Here is a 26753-nt window from a genome sequence, read left to right on the forward strand (position 1 = left end):
TAAAAAATTTAAGAGTTGATTGACTCTTTTGGATAAACGGAATATTAACAGAAAACTCTTTACTAGTATTTTTTCTATACTGAGTGATTATCCCAAAAAATATAAAATTATATAATTTTCACAACTTATAATTGAGGCGTTAAGTTGCAAAACCCGCCTTATCCATTTTTTTTTAAATGTCCTAATGACATATATTAAGTGGACCCTGAAGTCTAAATAAACATAATCCCAAACTGCAGTAAAAGCCGCCTATTCCTATATAAAATTCACTACAAATTACGTTACTGCAGCAAAATTCGTCTTATCCATTTATATTTGCTTTTTATTGTCCTTATTGGTACAAATTCCGCATTTTTTCATAAGCTTTTTACACAAGTATAATATTAGTGCTAACGTCTTTGCAAATCCTTACTTAATTTTAATAAAATAGTATATTTAATAAATCCAGTTAGGATGCAAATACCGTATGATCGAAAAAAAACGGCCTCCAGTTGGCGAGGAAATGACGATCGATGACATCTCCGTGCGTATTTTTGCGTAGACATACAGAAATTATCCGATCCAAAAAGAGAACCTTGGATAATATTTTTTAAGAAACACATACTCAGTTGAAAAAAACTTAGAAATAGTTTAGAATCCAAGACAATCAGATCGAAATGGATTAAAGAGGTCCATAGGAAGAAAACATTGATAGTTTTGAGCGAAAAAATAAAACAGTTTTCGAATATATTTTTGTAAATAGACAGTTAAGTCAATATCAGATTTTTATCGCCAAAATATTCTTCTAACTTTCACTATTAAATAGAGCGTTAATAAAAAGAATAAGTTCAATATTTTATTCCGAAAAGTTGCCAGAAAGTGACAATAGCAAAAACTGTTTTAACATTGGTAGTACCAATTTTGTCCTCTACCAGAACTAAAAAAAACTGTAGAAAGAGCTAAGATAAATGAGAAAATGGATAATGAAGAACTTCAAAATTTTTAAAAGTTGACAATATCACAGATTATACAGATTATAAACTTTGTTTTTTCTTTATTGTTTTTCGTGGTTCCAATTTTCGGAATCGGGCACTAGTTAGGTTACTAGTTTGCGCACATAGCACGCCCACTTATGGCCTATAAAATTGTGCACAGCACCTGACCGGCACAGTTATTAGAGAGATATGGGAAAACCGAATAGCGTCATGGAGTATTTACGCGTACCTTATCATGGTTACGATATGCGCGAGTCAATTTTTAACGCAACACCCGCTAATAACGTTACCGCCTGACGTAATTTGCGGATCAATTACACCCATGTACGGGTATTTGACAACCGGGGCCGGCCGGCGAGATCTTTTATTTTAGGTTATGTTTAAATTGTTTTGAATTATTACTTTACTTTTATTAGGTAATTTGATATTTAAGTAGCTGGGATTAGTTTTAATTAAATAAATATGGCTCAAAATATGGATTCCACCTCTTCCAATATTAAAGAACCTATAAAGAGGCTTAGGCTTACAGCAGATAACGACTTAGCCCTTCTAAGAGAATTTGTTGCTTGTTGCCCTAAACCCACTGGCAGACGTTGAACAATAAAGCACTGGAAATAAGCACGTTAGCCCTTTAGTTTTAAAATACCTAGTAAACAAAACAATTTCAAAGTTTTAAATTCAAAGTGAGGTTAAGTTTAAGTAGCGGACGCGACGCGAACAGAATTCTTTCCGATCCGATAACTATAAATAAATGAAGAGCGTTAATACCACCTCACGTAAAGGAAATAACACCTGGCCTTATTAATGTCCATGCCCGCTATTCGGTTTAGCGATATCTCTCTATTACACTGTTTATTGTTATTTTACGCGAGTTTATTTTTGCGCACAGGAAATTTTACTCGTTTGCACATTGTCATAAAAAACAATTTTCGTACCACGAATTAGGGATAAGATTTTTATCTGTATACATATAGTATACCTAATCTGTGATAATATGAACATTACATAATATGTGACAGTAAATAAAAAAACTTACTTTTGTGGCGACTCGGGAGGCGTCACACCCATAAAACTGTTCACCTCCGCTATACTACCTTCGTCAACCTTCTCCACGCTCTGTTCTTTCGCCGAACTCGTCAGCGAAATCTCGTTGTCCCCTCCCCCGATGGCCACGTCCTTGCCCAATCCTTCCCCCCTAACTTTTACCTTAGCTACCCCTTTAACCACGTCGGCCAGACGGTTCTCCCCCCACGCGGCTCCGGCTGCTCCTCCTCCGCCACCGCCTCCGACAGTCGCGGGCTCTTGCGCAGCAGCTACCACGCCCACGGGGGCGTGGTTAGATATCGTCTGCGTCGAGCCTTCGGCGTGCGACTGCGTTTGTTGCGCTTGGTGCGTGTGCTGGTTGTGGTGATGGTGGTGTTTGGCAGAGAGAGGTCCATTAGCGTCCAGACCTATTTTAAAACCATACTGATAAAGAAATCCATAAAAAAAAAGAAAAAAAATTCTAAGAGCTGTTTACATTAATATTTCAACTGTTAAGGCGGAGATTGGCTTGAGTCGAGCGCTGAAACGTAACGCATATTCGCTGTTCGTTTTGTTCCCAATCTAAACGAGAAAACCTTGTTTCGAATACTCAGTTCGCTGTGCTCCAGTATTTTCAGCCTTTAAAGAATGCCAAGCCTTAGTACCAGGGTACAATGATTTAAATCAACTTGATTTAAATCATGATTGAAATCAACGGATTTTTTTATTTTAATCATGGATTTAAATTAAAAAAATCAGCTTGTTTAAAACTTATCATAAATCGAAAGATAACTGTAAAAATTATAAAATCTTTTCCTATAAAGCAAGAAAAAAATATTCCTATATCAAATATATCCTTATATTCATCAAATAAGTACAAAGTTACACTTGCTGTTGTAACGTTAAAATACTTTAATAGATTGAGAATATATTCATCTATTAAAATGTTCGACCGATTTTTGAAGTTATTTCGTGTGAATTCATTACACTTCTAAATGGCAGAGATTTATTTTGAAATTGTGAAGTGCCAGAAATCCGGTATTTGGATACATTTCATTCACAAACTCTAGTGCAGGACTAGTTTCTTCTGATGTCAGGTTATATTTTTATTCTCGAAGATTAATCAATGTCAAAAGATAAGCTGGAGTCAAGGCTGTTTTATACCTTTCTTGAAATAGGTGAATCAAACTTCCGTTTTCTCCCTAATTTATCTTCTAGTTCATTTCAAATTTCTACCGACATTTTGTTCTGCAATAAGTACTCTGCACTTTGAACATTAGATGGCACTAATTTTATTCTCGACTTAAGACAGTCATGACTATTTCCAAAAAATGCCTTTGATCTAAGCGGCCGATTTTTTGGCGGAAATAGGAGCATCGGCAATGTCTACAGAATAAAATATATCGGTGACCGATGTGGAAAAACATCACGCGCCGTACAATGTTAATATTATCGATATCAGGCAGAGTTACGAACATTTAGCCATTTAGGATAGAACTTAAATAGAAAATTGATTAAAATAAAAAAATCTGATTAAAATAAAAAAAAATCATGATTTTTCGCACCCTGCTTAGTACCACAAAAATATGACTGGAATACGGACGTTCGCCGAACCTGTACTAACTTGTACTGTAGCAATTCGCTAAAAATTCGAACGTCGAGTGAAGCACAGTTGTTAGCGAACCTCTCAGTTCGCCGACTATTTCCCGGCATTGACTAGCGAATGTTCGTTCTGTAACACGTTATATACAACGCTCGGCTCAAGTCAATCTCTGCCTTTAAGAAGAGTGACCAATTCTATCAGAAGAAAAAAATTACCAGGTAAAGGAGGAAACGCTTCGTCGACGAAATCGAATTGTGACTTGACCACTTGACTGGACTGCGTCTGAGTCTGCGCCGAACTCTGTCCGTTCGTGTGTCCCGTCCCGTTTCCCGCCTCCTCGTCGCGCTTTTTCCGCCTGTGCCGCGGCGGGACCACTTCCTTCACGCTGAAGGGAGGCGGGGCGACGAAGCCGTACATTTCCATTCGGTTGTCGCTCGGATGGGGGAAGGGTATGGCGCCTATGGGCGGTATCGCGGGGATATAGTGTCCGCCCACCGGTTCCGGCGGCTCGATCGGCGTCCTGGGTATCGCCCCTTCCCCGCCCATTTTGGAAGACGTCTTCGCGTTGCCGTTGTTGTTGTTGTTACTGCCGTTGGAGGCGTGGCCTGACGACGCCGACACCGTCGGGTAGTGCTGGTGGTTGTGGTGGGCGTGCGCCGGGGAAGGGACTCGGTGGGCGGGACCTTGTTGCGACGCCGACGTGGCACGAGGCTGTTGAGTGTTTGAAGGACCCTAAAAAATTGAAACAATAAAGTTGTATTTATGAAATCTATTTGTTATTTAGAATCCTAAAATTTGATTAAAGCTTGATTTTCATGCATCCGTTGTCTGCGGATATGATGATATGATATTTATTTTATTAATTGAATTGTTTTGTTGTTTAGAAAATTACGCAGTTTTTAAGTTTATTGCATTTTCATGCCTCCATTCATTGGATGTACGATTTGCTTGTGATTGGTGTCATTGTATATTTTCATTTCCATAACTATTTCGCTGTTTTACTTATCGTCTAAGAGCTAGAAACGTTTTCGAGAGAGAATTTTAAGAAAGCTGGTTATTTAATATATCTTTTGCTATGCTCTCCTGAACAGAGTGCGGACCGTCTAGTTGCCGGTGGACGTTGCGTTCACTACTGCGTGTCATATCTGTATTCAACATCTGTTCACTACTGCGCAACACAAATTCGCCCTGTATTTCAGGAACTAAGGAGGCTAGGACAAACATACGTGTAGCATATATAGTTTCATAAAAAAGTAGTAAAGTAATGTGAAAATCGCATCATTGTATCTCTACTCATAAACGAGAAATCCAATAAAACATACGAAAATAGGATACTCTGTACAGATGTGATGTGCAGTAGTAAACCGCAGTAGTCTACCGACAGCCAGGCGGCCCGCATTTTAGTTAGAAAAGCACAGGAGAGTATAGCAAAAGATATAAGGTTAGTCTAGGGTCTAGGCTGGCAAAGGTTAGTCTTGGGTCGAGATTTCCGTATGTAAGAAGAGTACAATGCGTTTATAATGTACTGAATAAAGAGAGGACAATAAACACGTTGCCAAACGTATGAAATAAACCGAGTAACTGTGCACATCGCTAAGAGACGTGGAAGGGGATATAGCAGATTTGTCGCAGTTGACCGGTCGACCCAATCAATACCTCTGTCAGTACTTAAAGTTCTAGGGAAAGGTGTACGTCATGCGTTCAGCTTCACGATTTAATTACGTCTCGTGATACTTGATTTGTTTATTTATTAACGAGTCGTTGTAATTTTCCCTATAGCTTGAATTTTTTTAAGTGCAAGCTAGAAACACTTGCATTTTTAGTAAAAATAAGTGGAATTGAGTGGGTGTTCGATAGTGGTGGCGCTATTAGAACTCTGAATTCAAAAATCGATATCTCGAAATCTATTAGAAATAATAGATTGTAGTTTTTTCAAGAACTTTGTTAATATTTCTGCTGTATTTTCTTTGTAGACAGTTATGTGAAAATCTTTATCAATAAAAAAATTACACAATTGCTGAAAATTGCTATGCCCTAAAAGTAAATGGATGGATTGTTTACAATTTTTGAATGGAAAAAACAACCTTATCGAATTTTTCTTATGTAACATATTGTAAAATATCCGATCTTGAAAATAAAAAAAAGTTTCAATATCTTGAGTGGCCTGTTATGTGTTAAAAAGTTGAGTTTTTAAATTATCTGACGTTTATTGAATTATCATCTTAAACTGACGTTTTCTCATTATAAAAAAAATGACACCCTAACGATATCCTTATAATTCCATTTCAGATGCTCAGAAACATTACAAACCTAATGATTTTATGTAGTTATCTCTTTAAAAAAAAGTCTTTTAAAAATAAGCGGTTTGCGATCGTGATTTTACTTTACTTGATAGGGAAAGGCGTATCGGCAACGCCGCAACAGGACACCGTCGCGCGTCGCGTCGGTCGGTCGCATTTCTCTCACTCCGACTTAATAAGATCCCTATGCGATTTACTTCCACACATGTAAATGCCGACCCAAAAGTAACAGTTGCCAGCACGGTATTAAAGAACCAGCTTTCTTAAAATTCTCCCGACGGTGCTAACCCTTGCACTATTATATTTTTATTAAGGTTAGACTAAATTTGTCAAAGAAGTGTTAAAACGTCCGTTTTCGTACGATCTTCCTACGTTGACGGGCTGGAGTAAAAAATTTACGGATTAAAAGTGGCGCGAAAACGCTATGACCAATCAGAGCGCCGTTGGACCATCATATCAACGGATAACGGACGCATCAAAATCAAGCTTAACGCGTTTTCCAGTAATGGCAGTAAACATTATACCTTTACAATAATTAACTAAATTTTGTTAGTAGACATGAAATAAATACCTGCTGTTCGCTGGGTCCACTTTGCTGTTGTTGCTGCGTGTTGCGTTGTTTGTTCCTCGGCCTCGGCTGCGCGGATCTGTATGTCTGATGTTTAAAAGGTTGCGCAGACAGACCGTTCGCCGAAAACACGCTGCTTAAATCGAAAAAGCCGGCACCTGATGGTGCCCAGGCCACATAAGCGTTTGGATACTGTTGCTGCTGATAGGCGCCCTAAAATATGTTTTTTTAATTCACCGTTTCGTTCATTAGTTTGAAAAATGTAGAACTTAATTTAAGCAATAATTAATTTTAAAAATTTCACAAAAAATTCTATTAATATATTACTTCCTAAAGCTTCATTTAGAACCTCGCAATTAGTGGTTTCAATTAGCGTAGAAGTTTGTTCTCTTAATAGTGGTAGACATTTTTAATAGAAAAAGGTGTCAAACTTTTAACTTTTCCACTAATTATACTTCAAAATTTGCGAGAAAAGTCATTTTGGCCTTTGATTATCTTCTGTCCAAGCAATTTTTTTAAAATTTATTGTAAACTTACGTAGATTATGGGGTTGTAAGCGGCAGGAGCGGGGGCTACCGGCTGTCCTGGGGCACCGTTCGCATAAACGAACCTTTGCTGTCCGGGGGGAAAAGCGGCCGGATCGAAAACGGCCTGCGGAGGGGGCGTAGCCCTGAAGCCGTTCTTGGGGGGCGGGGGAGGAACCAGAGGCGCGATCGGCCTGCACATCGGTTTCGCTTTGATGCGCGCCATTATCGGACGGCCCTAGAAAATTAATTAATCGTTGATTATTATAATTATTTTTTGAAGATCAAGTGCAAAAAGTAGGCTTATGCCCACTTGCACCGTTTGTATAATCTTTGTTTAAAGGCTAAACATTTATTAACTATAATAAAATATTATACAGTTAATCACTGTTTAGCCTTTAAACGAAGTTTATACAAACGGTGCAAGTGGGCATTAGTGTTTAATTAGACGAAAACTAAGTTTATGGAGTGGTCAGATAGGGTTTTTGAGAAGGGAGGATGTCTACAAATAAATTCTGACAGAGGGAAACGATACATACATACTACATACATACTGCCATTACTCGCTGACGAGTATTCGACACGCATCAGAAGATAGTCACGCAAGGCGTTTTCTTTCATGAGCTTTTCTGTGACTGAAAAGTCCGATACGTGATGTTATTTGTCTACCGCAGTCCGGACATTCAAAAATCTCATTGCTTTGTTGCCTCTTTACTTTTTCGTTGTCGCTGTTAACTGAGTTTACAATCCTTCTCCATTGCGTTCTATTGTGAGCTGCTGCTTCCCACTCATGTTTAGAATAAGAATAAGTGGGAGGGGGGTTAATCTCTGCGACTTTAGAGATCTATTGTGTCCCCTTTCTTGAGTTATAACTCATCATACAGTCCCAGGACTTCCTACGGAGACCCGTCCCTCACAGTCGAGGAGCTACGACCCAGGCCGGGTAGACGAAACGGTAGCTTGTGTCGCCTTGTTGGGTTTAGAAGTAGGAGGTAGGCTCCCGACCCTTGGAGGAGGTGGTAGCTTGTATGCCACTTGCGGAGGATGGTCTCACGCAAGTGTCAGCCACCTCTCCTGTAGTTCTCTTTGGTTTGGCCCCTTGGAACTTTCATTTTTACTGTTCCCAGTGTCGCTAGGGGGTTTCCCCACAGCTTCACCGATGATGTTTTTATTACTATTATTACCAGATCTCATAGTGTTCCTATGAGTCGCTAGGGACAGTCGGTCCACTTCTACAGAGCCCCGCATGTAGAAGTAAGGGGTAAAATACAATGGGGTGCCCCCCGGTGCCCCAAGGTTGAGGCTGTCCGTAGCCCCGCCCGGTATCGTTATATCTCGGTGCAATTCCCTGGCCACGACACTACAGTCAGGGACAAGACGATGAGTGAGATGCTTCATAGACCAAGCCAAGTGCTAGAGGGGATTCCCCCCAGCACCTGACCAGGAGCTTCCCCACCAACGACAAGGTCTTGCATCTCCTAGGGGAAGTCCCACTCATGTTAATCCCCTTTAAGTTTTCGTGGAAAATATCCTTGAACTTTTTGAGTTGTCTACCCGGCCTCCTCTTACCGTCTACAAGCTCACCGTACAACAGAGATTTTGGTATGCGGTTTTCTTGCATTCTGCACACGTGACCAGCTCATCTTAAGCGGGATTGTGTAATCATGACCTCAATACTGTCGCAGTTAGCTTTTTCAAGGACCGATACATTTGAGACATAATGGAACTATTTGATTCTTAAGAGTTGTCTAAGGTGTCTCTGTTGCAACTCGTTTAATGCGTTCATGTGTCGGAGGCTCTACACCCAGGTTTCGCTTCCATATAACATGGTGGAGATTATTATTGCTCGGTACACTACAAGTTTCGTTTATGTGCTCAAGTCATGATTGTAGAAAACGATACATATATAAGTTTGAAGAAGTAGATACATTCACATATCTAGGAACTGTACTTATAAGGAAACCAAACGAAACTCAGAAAACCATGTCGAGAATAATGGCACGCAATAGATGTGTAAACACACTACAGAGAATTATCAAGAGCAAGAATGTCTTTAGAAGTTTGAAGTCAAAATGTACCAAACGATGATACGACCAATATGCATGTGAAACGTGGACGTTCAATGCAACGGAAAATTCGAGGCTAGATATGGGAAAGGAAAATACTGAGGAAGATTTTTGGAGAAAAGAAGATAGACAACATGAGGACTAGAAGAAGAAACGAAGAAATAAAGCAAGTATATCGTGCACCGAGTATAAAGAGAGTAGCAAGAGCACAAAGACTAAGATGGCTGGGACATATTGAAAGAGTAGTTGAAACAAGAGTACCTAAAACAATAGTGAGATAAAATAGGTGGAAAGAGAAGGAGGGGTAGACCAAGAACAAGATGGAAAAGGATAAAATAGATGGAGAATAAAGGTAGACAAAAATAAGTGGAGAAATTATAACTAATCAAGCCATGAGCGTTTTAAGCTTTTAGAGCTATTTTATATTTAATATTAAATTATTGCAATAGTCTTTAAGGTGAATATTTACCTGAAATTCGCGCACTTCCTCGCGGAGGAAGCGGTAGGCCTTTTGGGCGTCGTCGTCCGATTCGAACGTCACGTACCAGGAGCCGTTGTGAGCAAATTCGCAGGAAATCACACGTGGACAGTTCTCGCCAGAGAACAAGTTCTGAAACAAAATCAAAGTCAGATTATAATATTGAACTAGAAAAATATTAAAAAATCTTTCCTTGAAGATAATTCTCAAAAAAAAAACATTTTTTCAAAAAAGTCTGAGTTTTTCGCAGGTTTGGCATGATTTAAATCAAATTATTTAAATCATGATTTAAATAAGTGATTTTTTTTGTGAACTATTTTAAAACTTTATAATAAATCGGAAAATAACTTTTCGTATAACGAGATACGTATCTATACTAATATAATAAAATCCATAAGTGACTGACTCACTGATTAATCACGATCCTGCTCAAACCACTCAACGTAAAAAGCTCAATTTTCGCATACAGGTTAATTCTAGGGTGTAGAGGTTCGATAAGAAGGGATTTTTCGAAATTCCAGGTCCAAGGGGTGCAACAAGGGTGCAACCACCCCTCAAATATTACAATATTTTTTATTTAAAAAACGGTCAAGTTTCCGAAAAAACGCTTAAACACGTATATTTTATTTTGTTTTTTACATATTTTAAGATTTTTAAAATATGTTATACAGGGTGTTTCGAAAAATCTGGTCATTGATTAATCACGATCCTGCTTAAAGCGCTTGACGTAAAAAGCTGATTTTTGGAAAACGAATTGAATTTAGGGTGTAGAGGTTCGATAAGAAAGGATTTTTCGAATTCTAAAGGGGGTGAAACCACCCCTCAAATATTAGAATATTTTTTATTTAAAAACCGGTGAGTTTTTCGGAAAAAACTCTTACACACGTATATTTTATTTTATTGTTTTACATATTTTAAGATTTTTAAAAAATTTATAAAGGGTGCTTCATAAAATATGACCATTGAGTAATCACGATTCTGATTAAACTGCTTGACGTTTAAAGCTGATTTTTGGCAAACGGATTGACTGTGGGGTGTAGTGGTTCGATAAGGAGGGGTTTCTCGAATCTCAAATTCCAAGAGGGTGAAAACGCCCCTCAAATATTACAATATTTGTTATTTAAAAAACGGTTAGTATTTCGGGAAAACGCTTGGACACGCATAATTTATTTTGTTTTTTTTACACATTTTGAAATTTTTTAAAAAATCATACAGGATGTTCCAAAACGTTGAGTAATTGATTAACCACGATTCTGATTAAACTGCTTGACGTAAAAAGCTTATTTTTGGCAAACGGATTTTTCCAAAGTCAAATTCCAACGAGATGAAACTGCCCCTAAATATTACCAAGTTATATAATAATACATATCGCCATATTGTTTTTTCTCATGCTGACATAAATGTGAGAAAATTTTATCCAGTTTGTATGTTAATGGAAATTCTTGCTTTGCTTTATCATCACCATTACAAATGATTAATTCGACGCGAACGAAGTCGCGGGTACACGCTAATTATTTATAAAAAACTGTTTTAGTTCATCCAGCTATGGTAAGATTATAATACGACACCTTACACCCTTCTTATCATTATATTTCGGAAGTATACCTAACATCTTTTCTGAATTTTTTTTAATTTCGTCTGTGAAAATCATACGTATAGTTATTCTCTCCTATTCTTTATAATTTTTTTTTTGGTTTTCCTAAAATTTTAGGATTAATTTTGTTTCTTCTCCGAAAGACCGTCATCAACTTTTATTTTCTATTCTAATCGATTATGTATTTCTAAAAGAAACTAGAATTTATTATTCCTGTCACCGTGTGTAGGTCGACATGATAAAACTAGGAAGTCGGGACATCAAATATTAATCCAGACGAATATCGAACTTTGCAAGATAGCTTTACGGAAATTTGACGATATTAAGCTAGAATCCATACAAAAATTTTCGGTTGAAATCTTAAACCTGTTTTTTTTTAAACAAATAAATATTGTTTTTTCCATAGCAATTGTTAAAATTGTCTGATATCTATTAAAAATAGTAGATAAAATAGCACTTTAACCGCAAGGGTAGATTAAATGATACTTTAACAGTCAGGATTGGTTAAAAACTTAATTTCTTCTCGCATGTTTTTTAATTGTCTCCATTTTTGAAAATTTTTGTATTTCTTTTCATAAGTTATTCGGGATTTAAATGAAAGTAGTTTGGATATGGCGTTTGTCGCCTCAGCCTGAATATCTGTTGGTAATTTACTTATTTCGTTTTGAGCCATTTCTCGCTCCAATTCAATCAGCAATCGACACGAAAGAGAATTAAAAAATATTGACTCAAAACTGACAACTAAAGAGACAGCTTTATTTATTTGTCAAATTACATAGAAACCAACGCCAACCCAGCACAATATTTTTTCTACTCGTAACAAATTCCTTGAAATAATTTCTGAATATTTTTTAAAACGTAACTCGCTATGAAAAAAAAATATTGTTTTATACACGACGATAAAATTGCATTATCGTCTCCCGAAATTAATTCACTCGCGATTTCATCGTTCCTGAATTAATCTTTTCGGTAGACGATAAAATACCAATCAACTTTACGGTCTTGGTGCACAAATAACTATTTTGTATGAATTTTATTTGACACTTGTCAAAACTCAAAGTAAAAGAAGTAGCAACATTGCATTCGTCAAATATTTCGATGACATGCCCACCAACTTTCATTGATTTTTCTATACATAATATTATATTCCAAACTAAACTTTGATATTTTATTATTATATCGTTAAATTAAAACGCGATTTCGAAAAGCCGTTTTAGAACGAGATTTGAGCGCGAACATGTGGGCGTTGGCGTCTGCTTTCTCGTTCGAAACCTATCGAAATAACGACAAATATAATAGGAAAAGAAAAACAATTACGCGCGCTACGTAAAAGGCAAAGTAGGAATAGATCGATCCGCGTCTTAATTGCTCTTTTGGATACACCCGGATCGTGAGAAGATTGATATAAACTCGAAACTAGATCGCTTTAAATGCTAAAGAGCTATAACCATTCGGTAATAATATTAAAAATTATAGATATGAGAATTCATTGATAAATTCCGCTTTTCTTTACACAAGTCAACATACAGACTTGGTTATTCTCTTAGTTATTCTAAATCGGTGCGGTATTGCCACATGTTCCATAAAACAATTTAATAAATAATTAAATACACCAAGAAAGTATTTCGAGTTCTAGCAAGTTCTGGAAAACCTACCCTCGTATAACTAATTCTGAGAATTGCTGAAAATATCAGAGAAACCTTGCCAATTGAATTTCAAGAAAAAGATTTACGATAAAAGAACAGAGTTCCAAAGAGTTTCCAATATATTTCCTAAAATTTGATCTTAACTTCGATTCGCGAAAAAAACCTTGCAAATTAAATTTTGTTTCGGGACATTCCACTTGAGAGTCCAATTTCTGAGGTCGATTATTCGTTATTGTTACTAGCTCTTATTTAATTTGTAATGTTTGTATGTAAGTTGCCCGTTTCAAAACGTTGGAATTATTTACAACTACTTTTCAACTATTTCCATAAAAACGATTTTTTATGAAACTTGGTACACAAAATATATTTTTTTAAGTTAACTATGGATGCTTATCCGTCATGCGTCGTCTGTGTTTAGACAGTTTTATTGGTTTATTTCAAAAATGACAGACCATATGTCAATATAGTTGGAGTGACAAGACGATGGGAGACGCATGGATGCAGATGCATATAACCTCAATTAAAGATTATTGAAACTTGTCAAACACTTATCTATTGATATTTATTTACTGATATTTAAATAAAAAGACGGTATTATTATTATTATAAATAACCAGTGTCCTGGAAAGTGGAAAATATTTGCGAGATTACGTTGATGTAAATAATAACTGTTTATATATTTATAATTAATTTATTTTTATTTCCTTAAGTTTACAAAAAAAAATCTAAACATAATCTCGTATATATCGGTACTGAAAAACTGGAGTAGCTTTAAAACAACGCCATTGTACGATAGGTATAGCTTTTAGAAACTACTTTAGAATTAAAATAACAGACACTGTCAAGGATTATCTCGTTGAAGAGACTATACCTATGTCGGAAACTCTTAAGTTCGCATTTTAAAACCTTGTCTTTGAAACTGCGTTGTTACTTTTAATTTATTTCTACTTAGACGTTGGGTCTAACAGGTGGTTTTGGGCATAGCCAATTAATTAACGCTTTAAGTAGCATACTCATCGTACTTTCGCAAATCTCAAAACGCCCGATGGCACTCCCATCTAGTCTACTTTCTTCTTGTCCATTTCATAAACATAGGCTCGTCAAGATTTCGACTAACAAATTCACTTTTTTTTACGCTAGACTTGATCAGATAACAATAATATTTGTCAAGAAAATTGTGATTCTTAAAAATAAATTAAAATAATTATAGTAAACGGAATTTTTATTATTTTAATAAAATATGTTTTTTTTTTAACTTGCAGCCTCAGATTGGCGATTTGATAGTATTTTGGTCGCGTAACAATTTATTTCATGGTTGTGCAACCCTAGGTATGAGCTGGGCAAGACCAAGACAAAGACCAAGCAGTGCAAGACTAAAGCCGATCCTACATTATGCGTCCAACGTTGGTTCCAACCGTTGATTGAAAGAAGTGGAAAATGGGCAATCTAATGGGCGAATTCGCGACAAGGCTGATTTGATTTCCCCTTACGTTTCAAGTGCTGTACGGTGGAGACACCAATCGTTCTGCGACCATCGCATAAAACACTTATTTTCTCTAATTCGGCCAGCGAAGGCATATCCAGTGCGGAACTGAGTTGTGCGACAGTGTTGCCATATTAAAATGTGTAATATCTGTAATATGTTTGACGAAAATATCTTTGGATTAAAAATCCGCGTTATGTAATGAACATGTATTCGTGTCAAACATAGAATAAACAACAAAAATAAAAATTCTTTTATAGGTACTGAATATCGTCAGTGAAACGTGATAACCTGCTAACTCCATTTTTTACGTTAATAAGTTTTTTTATACCATTAGAAAGAGAAAAAAATACTCTATAAATAGGGAAAGCAAACACATTTTTTCCCATTGAAGAATTTTTTTTTTATTTTAACTCAATAATATCTGCTAACTCCTAGTGATCTGAAATAGCCAGCGAAATGCTGCTATCTCCGTAATTTCCGTTACGATCACGCTAAAGCAAAAACACAGATTCTTAGTCGTATTTTTTTTAGTACAGTACGTCGATCCAGGGTCGCACTAGGCCAAAGGGGCCCGGGGGGCAATGTAAGGAGGTACCCGTGTGTTTTTTTTGCGTATTTTTTCGCCTTACGTTTTGGTCAATTTTTCCCTATTATATACAGAGTGAGTCTTAAATAAGTGCAAATATTTGTAGGGTAGTATATTTCGATCCAAGAAACACGATTATGAGGTTTTTTGAGCGAAATTTTTTTTGAAAGCTTGGAATTTTTAATAAAAAAAATTTGGATTTTTTTTTAATTTTTATTTTAAAAATTTACATTTTAAAAACATGCTTTGTTTGTAATATGGTAACATAGGTAGTAGATTAAATTTACAAGAAAGAAAATCCAATGATTCTCAAAATTATAGCAAAAAATTGGAAATTTTAAAAGTGAAATAACTCGGTTGTTTTGGATTTATTTGAAAAAACGATAAAGAGAAGATATTATGTTTTTTTTATCGAATTTACCAGCCCTGAACATATTTGCACTTATTTAAGACTCACCCTGTATAGAAATCAGGGAACTACCCTAATGCAAGGTAAACCAATGCAATGCAAATTCCATAATGCTATGCAAAAGCAAATCTTGTTAAGAATAAAAAATAATGAAATATAGGGTGGCCCGCGAAGGCTCCCCCCCAATAGTTATCTATATAATATAACCAGTCCGACCCTGCGTCGATCCGTTCTGTAAATACGGGGTATCCGTAAAGGGTAAGGGCAAAAACGAAATTCTTTATATACGAGCAATTCATCGGCGTGCTATAAATAGTTTAAATAACATTACTTACTTGTACAAGAATTTCCATAATACCTAATCAGTTTTATTTTTTTTCACGTAAATGATACATAATTTTTATAAAAATTAAAAAAATAAGGAGAAAAGTAATAAAAATTTAATAAAATCACGCACTGGTCTTCCAAGCTCGGTCTACTACCGTTGTATAAAAATTAGGATAAGCATGGAAGGATTCTAGCATATCTTCTAAGAATTTTAAATTTAATTTTTAAATTATTTTCATATTCATTAAGTCCAAAATTCTGCCACTTCAGTTCTTTAAAAATGCAAAAAATTTTAAAATTTTCATTAAAAATTTATTCGTTTTTGGACTTGTATGTTTTGCTTCTAAACCGATGATATTATAAATATATGGTTATGAATATCATATTTTTTAAATTTAATTAATTATTTCTAAATCTGTTTGGGTAATATTCATTTCCATTTTCAAAATTTCAAACACTAAAGGTTGCTATCTCCAGAAGTATATTTTTATTTCTTATTTCTGCAAGACGAATATCTGCTATCCTCTGCATATTGTATCTGAAAAAAATTACGTAACACGAAATATTGAGTTTTATTGTTCCCCAGCAAATAAAAATTCTTATCTCTTTATTATATTAACGCATCAAAATACTTCCTACATGTGTACATATTTTTTTGTACCGTTTTTTTGCTCTCCTGTAAAATTAGGAATAATGGAGTTAGCAGTTTATCACGTTTCACCGACGATATGTCATATGATCGAAAAAAGTCGTTTAATTGGCTTGGAAATTACGAATTATTGACATTTACCAATATATTTTACATATGAAATACTAAAGATCTTCATTTCCAAGCTAACTCTGACGCCGTTCTTTCTTTAATCATATAATATTATATTAAATTGTTTAATAATAAAAAAATCCGTATTATTAACGTACTGTACCCAAAATCCGCAATCTACGGATTAATCAGTAGTTCAGGCAACACTGTCTCCACCAACCAGTCACCTCTGTCGACTGAAAGCAGAACTACGGTGCAGTGTTCTTTCAGCGTGCAAGAACAGTTAACCTAATAGGACTGCTCATTCAGCCGAAAATGTCTGCCAGGTGCATGCGGAAACTCTTCGCTTTGTGACGTCATTGTAGTCCTTGTCATGATATTGTGTGTATTATTGGTTGCCGTATGCAAAACATTCATTATTTAGTTTATTTATTTAAACACCTTATATGTGTGCAGTATAGAAAATAGTACAGAACAGCTGTTCCAAGCATCACCTTTTGCAGCCATTCTTTTTAGAGTACTTCCATATTTTGCTTTAAAATTATTAATAGACAATATCTTAAGCACTTAGTCACAATCCACACTACAAAATAAACGTATTTATAAACTCTATTGCTCTAAAAACTTTAAAAATACCTTTTTTACATTTAAAATCGACAAAATAATTAACTCAAAATTTCTCAGCTGTTATTTTTATTAGTTTACCATAGGCAACCGATAATCATCACACTAAGATGTCACACTATCATGACAAGGACTACAATGACGTTACAACTGCCAGCTGAAGCGCGGGAAAAGGCGAACGGATGAGGATGAGCAATTCTATTAGTTTACCGTTCTTGATCAGCGCGCAGCGGCGCAGAGCTAAACCAGCTATACTAAATCTCGGACAGGCTAACGGTAACGCCAGCTACATTCTCGGACAGGTTTTGTGCCACGAAATCGCCCATAAGTTTACGCATCTTCTTACTTCTTCAATTAACGGTTCTAACGTTGTCACCAACATTTGGCATAGGTTTCTACTATATTGCGATTGGCTTTGTGTTGTAATTTATTTTTATATCGATTAAATAATATGATTTGTGTGTCTGAAAACGTTCTATCCTTTTTTAATCTTTCTATATTAGTGTTAGACAAGTTTTATGTCAATTTTTATTAAATGACATCTTTGACATCATTTTCTTCGATCATACGGTATTAAGCAACTGCATGTGGATCAAATCGAATGTAATGAATAAAAAAGTTTCGCACATTAATATTCCGGAAGCTTCTTGCGTCCCACCCCTGTATATTATTAAATTATCGATATTCCGCTTCACACTTAACAATGACCGATAATTAGCTACACACAGCAGCTCGTTGGCCACTGGCTCTGGCTCAGACACTTTCAACACGCCATCGACCAATAATAACAATAATCCCGACACACAGCGCGAAAAAATGACGACCTTGCTTTTATTCGAATATTTCTATACAATAATTATTCGCTAGAATCTAAATACCAACATAATCGTATTAAAATACGGCTGAAAACCGTGCTTTTATATTTCTAAAATGTGTATGTACGTAGAAACACGAATTACGGTTGGTTTTTATCGGAACAACGGTTGCTATAAGGTCTATCTACCGCCACTTATGTGTAAAGTGAAAGGCCATGAAGAATATCGAATGAAAAATGGCCAGCACGATGGCAGCTATTAATAATCCTATTAAATAATATCTGTGTGTGATATTGTGTTATTATATCGTACAAGTACCTAAAAGTTTCATGTATTGGCAGTAATGCTATCTATAGGAAACTAATTTGGTACTTCTGAACATCGGATATACCGACTGACAAAAAAAGGAGAACACCTATACAGGGTGTCCCACAAAAATAAGTGCAAGTATTTTAAGAAGTGGTAGATCTAGCTAAAAGAATCTTTTAAAAATGTAAAGTTATAACTTATAAAGATACAGAATGTGGATAATGACGTGGACAGACGAAAAGCAGATGACGTCCATACCAATCTATTTATTTTACTAAAAAAAGTTTCTAATATTTTTAAGTTAACTATGTCCGTCACAGGGGCGTAGATAGGTGTATGCTATGGGGGTGGTACTATGATTAAGTCGCAAAAAAAATCACCGTCGGAATTTTTTTGTCGAATTAAAACGACGGCGATTTTTTTGTCTTCAAAAAGATATAAAAACATAACACAAAAATTAAAATATAGATTTGTAAATAACATACACAAAAATGAAACAACGACGTTTATTAGTTAATTTTCTATAAACTATAAATAAAAAAATCTAAACTATCAAAAAAAAACTATAAATAAAACTACAAAACAAAATCAAGTTTTCTAGTACGCTGTTTGGAAAACCTATCAATAACAGCATCAACATTTATTTCAATATCTTTATGGATATTGATTAGAGTTAACCCCACTAATCTGTCCTGGCCAATAAGAACACTTTGTGTGCTTTTAATTAGGTCGAACATATTATAAACGATAAATCAACATAATTAAAAGCATACAAAGTGTTCTTATATGTCGGATATTAATTAAAAAAAATCCTTTCATAGTCAATGACTATTTCAATTCTCGTATCTCGTCAAGCGTCAGGGGGGGGGGTACTGTCCCCCAGTACCCCCCCTTATCTACGCCCTTGGTCCGTCATATGTCGTTTCTTGTTGTTTTTAACCAGTTTTATTGGTTTATTTCAAAAATGACCGATCATATATTTGAATGTTATTGGTTTGACGGAACGATGAACGACAAACGGACGCCGATGCGTATGAACTCGCCTTTAGATTTTTGAGGCTTGTCAAAGTCTCGCCAAATTATAGGTTAGAATTTTGTGTCAACTTATATCAAATACCCAGCGTTTTGGAAGATCATGCATTTCGATTCGTGTTATTACGTGTTTTGTGTCTTTTGAAGTGGAGGAAAAATTGAGGGAAAATTAACTGTAGACCCAGGGAACAGTTTATACTTAATACTCGGTGCCCAGGCAGAAAGTCTTATACAACAATAAAGTTACCATCAATAAAATTTCTATACCATCTCGTCGTAGATAAGTGCATCTCGTATATGGTACAAGGATCGTACTAAACATATACTAAAAAATAGGTTTAAAAAAATTAAGATTAAAGTTAATCAACCTTTAATATAAAATTTGGTGTGTTATTATTAAAAAAGTGTTAATATTAATAAAATAGTTTGTTTTATTTATTCTTGTGGAATATTAGAACATTTTTTGAAGGTTGAAAGTAAAAAATAGTTCTTTTTTATATTGGCATATGGTGTTTTGTTCTTGTTTGTTTTGTATTAACACATACCGTTTTTTTTAATAAAATAACTCGATTTTATTTTTTCAGTTTTATACAGTTTTTTTCACAATATTTTGAAGTAACCACTTGTCAGTCAAATTTTAAATATATTAATTTTCTGCTATGCTTTCCAATTGTACCAACTTATTTCTTTGTAAAATGAAATAAACTACTTTGAAATTAAAATGACAGACACATCTATCACTGTCAAGGATCTTGTCGTTGGATAGACTATATGAGGTTCCTTTTTTGTCACTCGATATTTAAAGAACAACTCCAATTAGTTCGGAAGATTTAAAGAAAAACTTTTAAATTAGACAGAGACCACCACACCTATGATAAACGATCCTTTCAGAAACTTTATATACCTAATGAGATAACCGATAATGGGCGTTAAAGACTGCTTTAGATCCAAATTTATCGTTAACACACTGGCACGCGAATAGAGGATAACAAATTGTTCGATAACCTGGTCAACGTAAACCGCTAAATGATGAAAAATCCCCGTCAATATTTTATGGCCAAGCTCGATTAAATTGAAATCGGCGGTTTAATAACGAACTATGTCAAATTAATCACAACCATCGATAGAAGTAATCAATGCAGGGAAATAGAGAACAATGGTGGTTAAATTTAGTTAGAAACACGACTTTATGTTATGTAAGTTCGGCGTTGCCAAAGTCAAATTTGAGAGGTTTCTCTAAACTACAAACGATGAAAATCTGCGTAAACGGGGCTTCCAAATCTTCATAATTTTGGAACATTTCGTCTTAGAACTCATAAACTTCGTGGATAAGTAAATTCGCTTCATTTTTGTTGAAGACTTATCAGCGACATTCGACTATCTAAATATCTTTGTCTTTGACACTGACTGATCAATCGTCTGTCTTTCTTTTGTGTACATGTCATTTTTATGTCATGAAAATGAAAATATAAAATATAAATTAGAGAAAATTTTATTATATTGTTATTCGGATATTTATTATTTATTGGTTGATCTAATATTTACTAGTATATTAATTATTTAAAAAAAAAATCAAAGGTAAATTACCTAATAATATTCAAAGTGATTAAGTTACCTAACATAAATATATATTTGCCTAAAGAAAAGTCGTTTTAAAAGACGATTTTAAATAACATATATCTTGTTTTTTGCAAATATGGAACATACCTCAGAGGTTTTCATACTTTTAGTATTTTGGAGTTTTTTAAGGATAAGATTTTTCCTATTGTGGACAGCTTCATATACAGGGTGAATCTTAAATAAGTGCAAATATTTTCAGGGGTGGTATATTTCGACCCCAGGAACACGTCTATGCGTTTTTTTTCGCTAAAAGAAGATGTTGAAAATCGTGCATTTTCTTTTAATTTCCCTGTATATTTTTCGAAAACATTTTAGAACTGCCTGTTCACCGCAAATTTTCCCACGGTATAAATTCTTAATCTGATATTACCATAGTTATGGCTTTACTATATGATTTTAATTTTCAAACTAAAATAACTCCGTTATTTTGGACTTATCTGAAAAATGGTAAAGAGAAAATGTTTCTTTTATCAAGATCTACCAGCCCTGAAAATATTTGCACTTATTTAAAACTCACCCTGTATATATCACTTTTATTAGTCACACTTTAACTTTATCACATTACAAAAACAAACTTTCAAAAAGAACACAAATCTCAAAAATCGTCGGAAATCCAAATCAACTCTTTATTATCACGGGTCAAACAGTATACAAAAAGCACAAAAAGTGACATTAATTAAATTTCTTTATTAAAATATGTTTTGACTTTTCAATATAAAAATATATTTTAATGTTTGCCTGGTTACTGGTTCTATGTATTGCCCATTCATCATAGCTATTTTCCAAAGTAGTATTTTAAAACATTTCTAAAAAAGAATTTATCGCTATGATTTAATTTTTGTTTAAAATTTATATAAAAAGTATATTGAAATAATATGATAAATATTTTCAAAATAATAAATACAGGGTGGCGCCTCTCATACGCCGCGGAGACTCCAAGGAGAACGACAGTTTGTATTGAAATGGAATTTTGTGAGCATATGTAGGTTAATTCAGAGCACTTTTTAAAAATATACCTATAGAGTTCTACAGGGTGTCTCCAAAAAAAGTTACATATCAAAGTTGTGTTTTTTGTAATGGAACACCCTATATATTAATTGATTTTCGGATTCTGGGAGAAAAATCAAGGTGAGTTTTATAAGAAAAATATATGACTAAAATGTAAGGTTTTTGACATATTTAACATTTTCTAGAAATAATGAACAATTTTTTAAATTACAATAAAGGCTACCTAAATGGGAATTTACCCGGTATAGCCTAATATGTAGTTAAATTAACTATTGTACTTTAAATCAAATTAAAACTTGATCCAAAAAGTTATACAGGGTGAGACAAAATTAATATTGAACATTGGTCACCTTTAAAAACATGTTACTCCCTTATTTTAAAGGGAACACCCAGTATATTATTCCGATATTCAATGAAGAATTCATGTCTCTTCAAAATACTATTAAGGTTGCCTACCCCTCAAACAAAGATTTTCCTAGATATTTTAATTTACATGATTTGATCTGAGTAGATCTTTATTATTTGATAAAATCTAGGGTGGCTGTGATATGTCTGACGTTACTTCAACATAGCTGTCTAATTAGTCCAACTTTAACAACTAGTAATTATTTTGTGTCAGTTAAAACAAAAAAATTCTCAGAAATTTGCCGAAAACGCAAACTTATCCTACATAAGAGAGAATTGATATGATTCTATTAGTTGGTGAATGCACAGTGCATTCGCCAATTTAGAATATGCTCCTGATTTTATCTAGTCTGTTTTTTTATGGGGATATGTTAAAGACAGTGTTTACAAAACTCGTGTCCAACTAGTGTCGAGAACATGAGAGAAATTATTGTAGCTGCTTTTCGAGGTAGAACTCCACACAATGCCGTTTAAAATAAAAAGATCCTTTTGAAAAGACAATCATTTTATGCAGTTAACAGGAAAGAAAGCATTTTGAGCATTTCATTTCGTCTAGATTCTAATTTTTGTCGCATAATTATAGGTTTATATCTAGTTTTAATTCTGTAATAATTAAAATGTTTTCAACGTGTATCTTTTTATCACCCTTGAGTATTTTACTCTATAATCTTTAATTTTTGTTAACACAGCCACCTAGATTTTTTCAAATAATAAAAATTTACTGACTCATAATCATAAAAATTAAAATATATCGGAAATTCTTTGTCTGAGGGGTAGGCAACCTTAATAATATTTTGAAGATATATAAATTTCCCATTGAACACCGGAAAAATATATTGGGTGTTCCATAAAGGAGTAACTTGCTTTTTAAAAGTGACTAATGTTCTATATTAATTTTGTCTCACCCTGTATAACTTTTTCGGGTCAAATTACAATTTGGTTTGGCTATATATATATATATATATATATATATATATATATATATATATATATACGAGGGGTAAACCGCAGAGGAATTATGGTGTACACTATGAAGGAATTCTACAGGAATTCCAAGGAATTACGAGGAATTCCAAAGAATTCCAATTATTTCCGTAAGAATTCCAATGAATTCCAAGGAATTCCTTAGAAATTTAGAGGAATTCCACAGGAATTAAGAGGAATTACAAGCAACTTTATAAAAAATTAACGAACATTAGTAAACCATGAATACTATAATAGGTAGTACTAAATTTAAAGAAAAACGTTTTGCAGGCGATTTTTTACTATCCGTTTTTCGTTTTCGCTTCCAAAATTTCCCAATATCAAATATCTACAGGTTAGATATTCTTTTAATTTAATATTGTACCCTCGATTATATATCTAAAATATTTTCCAATAGTACGGCCGAACCACCCCCGAGAGATCTACTTATAACGTTCCCTGATTTCGCCATTTTAAAGAAACCCTCATAAGATTTTTTTATTCAGTACTCCAGAAAGTGTAAAGTTGATTTTTTCATTTCCTCGGAATAATACCTAGGTATATACTATAGGGAAATTAATACAACTTTAGGTGCACTTCATCAATGATACCATGCGTAATCTTATGGAATTTACTGGTGATCGTATTATGACGTGCAACTGAAGTTTTATTAATTTCCTTTCCTATAGATACGAGTATAACTAGGTACCTATCATTTTCAAAATCCCGAGAAAAAATTAATTTTAATAAGTAAGTGCCGACATATTTCCAGTATTTTTACCTCATGATCCCCTATTAGTCCTAAAATTTAACTCAAAAAACGTAAATCTCGTAATAGTACTTTTTATTGTTAGATCTAGTACTTATTCATAGCGGAACTGCGAAACCGAGGTGGCAACGCTGGTTCAGAGGGAAAGAGTTACCGAGTTCGTACCAAGGAATTCCAAGAAAGACCTTGAATGATTGACCTTGACCTTGAAGACCAGGAATTCCAAGGAATTCCGAAGGAATTACGAGGAATTCTGAGGAATTATTTGAGTAAAAGGAATTACGGTGTACACTTTTCGCTCTGCGGTTTACCCCTCGTATATATATATATATATATATATATATATATATATATATATATATATATATATATATACAAAGGCTATACAAGGTTAACTAAAATTTAGGTAGCTGTTATCGAAATTTAAAATTTATTCTTTATTTTCACAAAATGTATGTCAAAATTCCTTAGATCATAGAGGTATATGCTTCTTTAATTAAACTCACCTTTTTTTTCCCTAGAATCCCAAAATCAATTAATATATAGGGTGTTCCATTAGAAAAAAAACAACTTTGATGTGTAACTTTTTTTAGGGGACACCCTGTATACTTAATTCTTTTTATATTTTTATAAAATGCTTAAAATGCTTTCAGTTAATCTACATCTGCTGCCAACATTTCATTTCGATATAAACTACAGTTCTCCTTGGAGCTTCCGCGGCGCGATGAGAGGCGCTACCCTGTACATAATATGGCATAGATTTAACCACGAAATTTATAAGATCTAAGCATTTCGTGTATCAAATTTTAACAGCAAAATATTAGTTCAAACGTACGCACCTTGACTTCTTCCAACGGCGTGTTATCAGGTATCTCCCTCAATATCACGATGCACCTCTTGTGATTGGGTCGCACTTTAACACCTTCCTCGTCCACCTGCACGTTGGGCGACTCCCGCATCATTATGATTTTTGAAGATTCTGACTTTGACAAGAGAAAATTATTTCTGTTTTTGTTTGCCGTTGTTCTTAGCGACCGCTATAGCAGCGCCAGATCGCGTATAACGGTCGCGACCCAAAATAATTTCGCGATCCAAAATTTATGCGGGCTTTCCAATCTAAACTTGTTGCATTTATCTATGATTGAAAAGGTTTGAAAAAAATGACAGTGACATTTCGAGAATTTTCAGTGACAAGCAAATAGTTTGTTTAAATATACATTTTTCGTCTCAATCCACAATTTCATTCCTTCAAATCGGAGTGCTAAAAAAATCATGATCAGATTTTTTTGATTTTATTAAATTTTGTATTTAAAGTCCAAACCAAACCAAACCAAACCAAACTGTCCGATATTGACAATATTAACATTTCTACTGCGCGTGTCGTTTTACCACATCGGTCACCGATATATTTTATTCTGTAAACTTTGCCGATGCCCCTATTTCGGCAAAAAAAAAATCGGCGGCTTAGATCAAAGGGATTTTTTTGGAAATAGTCATGACTGTCTTTTAAGTCGAGAATAAAATTAGTACCATCTAATGTTCAAAGTGCAAAGTACTTATTGCAGAACAAAATGTCGGTAGAAATTTGGAATGAACTAGAAGATAAATTAGCTTGATCAACATTCAGCTGTTTCAAAAAGGTATAAAACAGCCTTGACTCCAGGTTATCTTTTGACATTAATTAGTCCTCGGGAATAAAAATAAAACCTGACATCAGAAGAAACTACTCCTGCAGAGTTTGTGAATAAAATGTATTCAAATACCGGATTTCTGGCACTTCACAATTTCAAAATAAATCTCTACCATTTAGAAGTGTAATGGATTCACACGAAATAACTTCAAAAATCGTTCCAACATTTTAGTAGATGAATAGATATTAGGGATATGTGTTATATGTTGTATCTTTTACAATTATTTTTCAATCTATTAAAGTATTTAAACGTTACAACAGCAAGTGTAACTTTGTACTTATTTGATGAATAGATATAGGGTATATTTGAAATAGGAATACTTTTTTATAGCTTTATAGGAAAAGTATTTATAATTTTTACAGTTATCTTTCGATTTATCATAAGTTTTTAAACAAGTTGATTTTTTTAATTTAAATCCATGATTAAAATCCGTTGATTTGAATCAAGTTGATTTAAATCATTGCACCCTGCTTCAAATTTATGCCAATAATTCGATTTTAAAAATCACTAGGTATGAGCTGACTCATTCTACATTTATTTTTATTATTTTTTTAGTTTTATTATTTGTAAAGTAAAACTCACGGTAAAACTATTTTTTAAAGCTCATTTGTTTTATAGCAACATTTTAAGTTCGTTGATTCTGAAAAAATGCTTATTTTATTGAATCTGAAAACGTGAGGGTGTAAAAAACGAATATTATACCAAATGAGGATCGTATCTAAAAGAGGTCCCGAGCTGGTCAAAAGCGAATGCGGAAATCGAACATCTGCGACCACCCCTAATGGACTCCCACTTACTGCACCCCAATATTTCGATATTATATTAATAATAAAAAAGTAACTACATAAGTATCCGACATTCTCGAAAAAAAAGCATTAATATTTAAAACACCCTTTAATTTATCTCTTAGGATGGGTAACTAGTTAAATTACTACTTAAATTTCTAGTCTACTTTACTACTCATCCCAATATTATTTTTTCATTTATAAAAATAGTGTTTTATAGAAAAAGATAATAACTACAACCCATATTATCGATTTCATCACTGAATAAACTTTTTTATTCATTACTAACAAATCTAGAATTTTAAGAAGCGTAACGACCATATACTTTAAACATTTAATGCATACGACAGAGATAAATATATATACAACCAGTTGACAGACAGAGAGA

General features: G+C 34.1%; 1 protein-coding gene across 1 annotated transcript in view; it reads right to left on the reverse strand.

Annotated features, from left to right (window-relative positions):
• Positions 1-26753, reverse strand: part of LOC115877333 — a 74645-nt gene that overhangs the window by 3986 nt on the left and 43906 nt on the right. Inside the window, exons 5-10 of the mRNA XM_030893479.1 lie at positions 24729-24872; positions 9528-9668; positions 7006-7230; positions 6472-6681; positions 3816-4332; positions 2011-2425 (exon numbers count right to left, since the gene is read on the reverse strand). Of these exons, the coding sequence (XP_030749339.1) occupies positions 2011-2425; positions 3816-4332; positions 6472-6681; positions 7006-7230; positions 9528-9668; positions 24729-24872 (1652 nt within the window). The remainder of the gene's footprint in view (positions 1-2010; positions 2426-3815; positions 4333-6471; positions 6682-7005; positions 7231-9527; positions 9669-24728; positions 24873-26753) is intronic.

Source organism: Sitophilus oryzae, unplaced genomic scaffold, assembly GCF_002938485.1.
Source record: "Sitophilus oryzae breed Bouriz unplaced genomic scaffold, Soryzae_2.0 scaffold_1443_pilon_pilon, whole genome shotgun sequence".
Lineage (NCBI taxonomy): Eukaryota > Metazoa > Arthropoda > Insecta > Coleoptera > Curculionidae > Sitophilus > Sitophilus oryzae.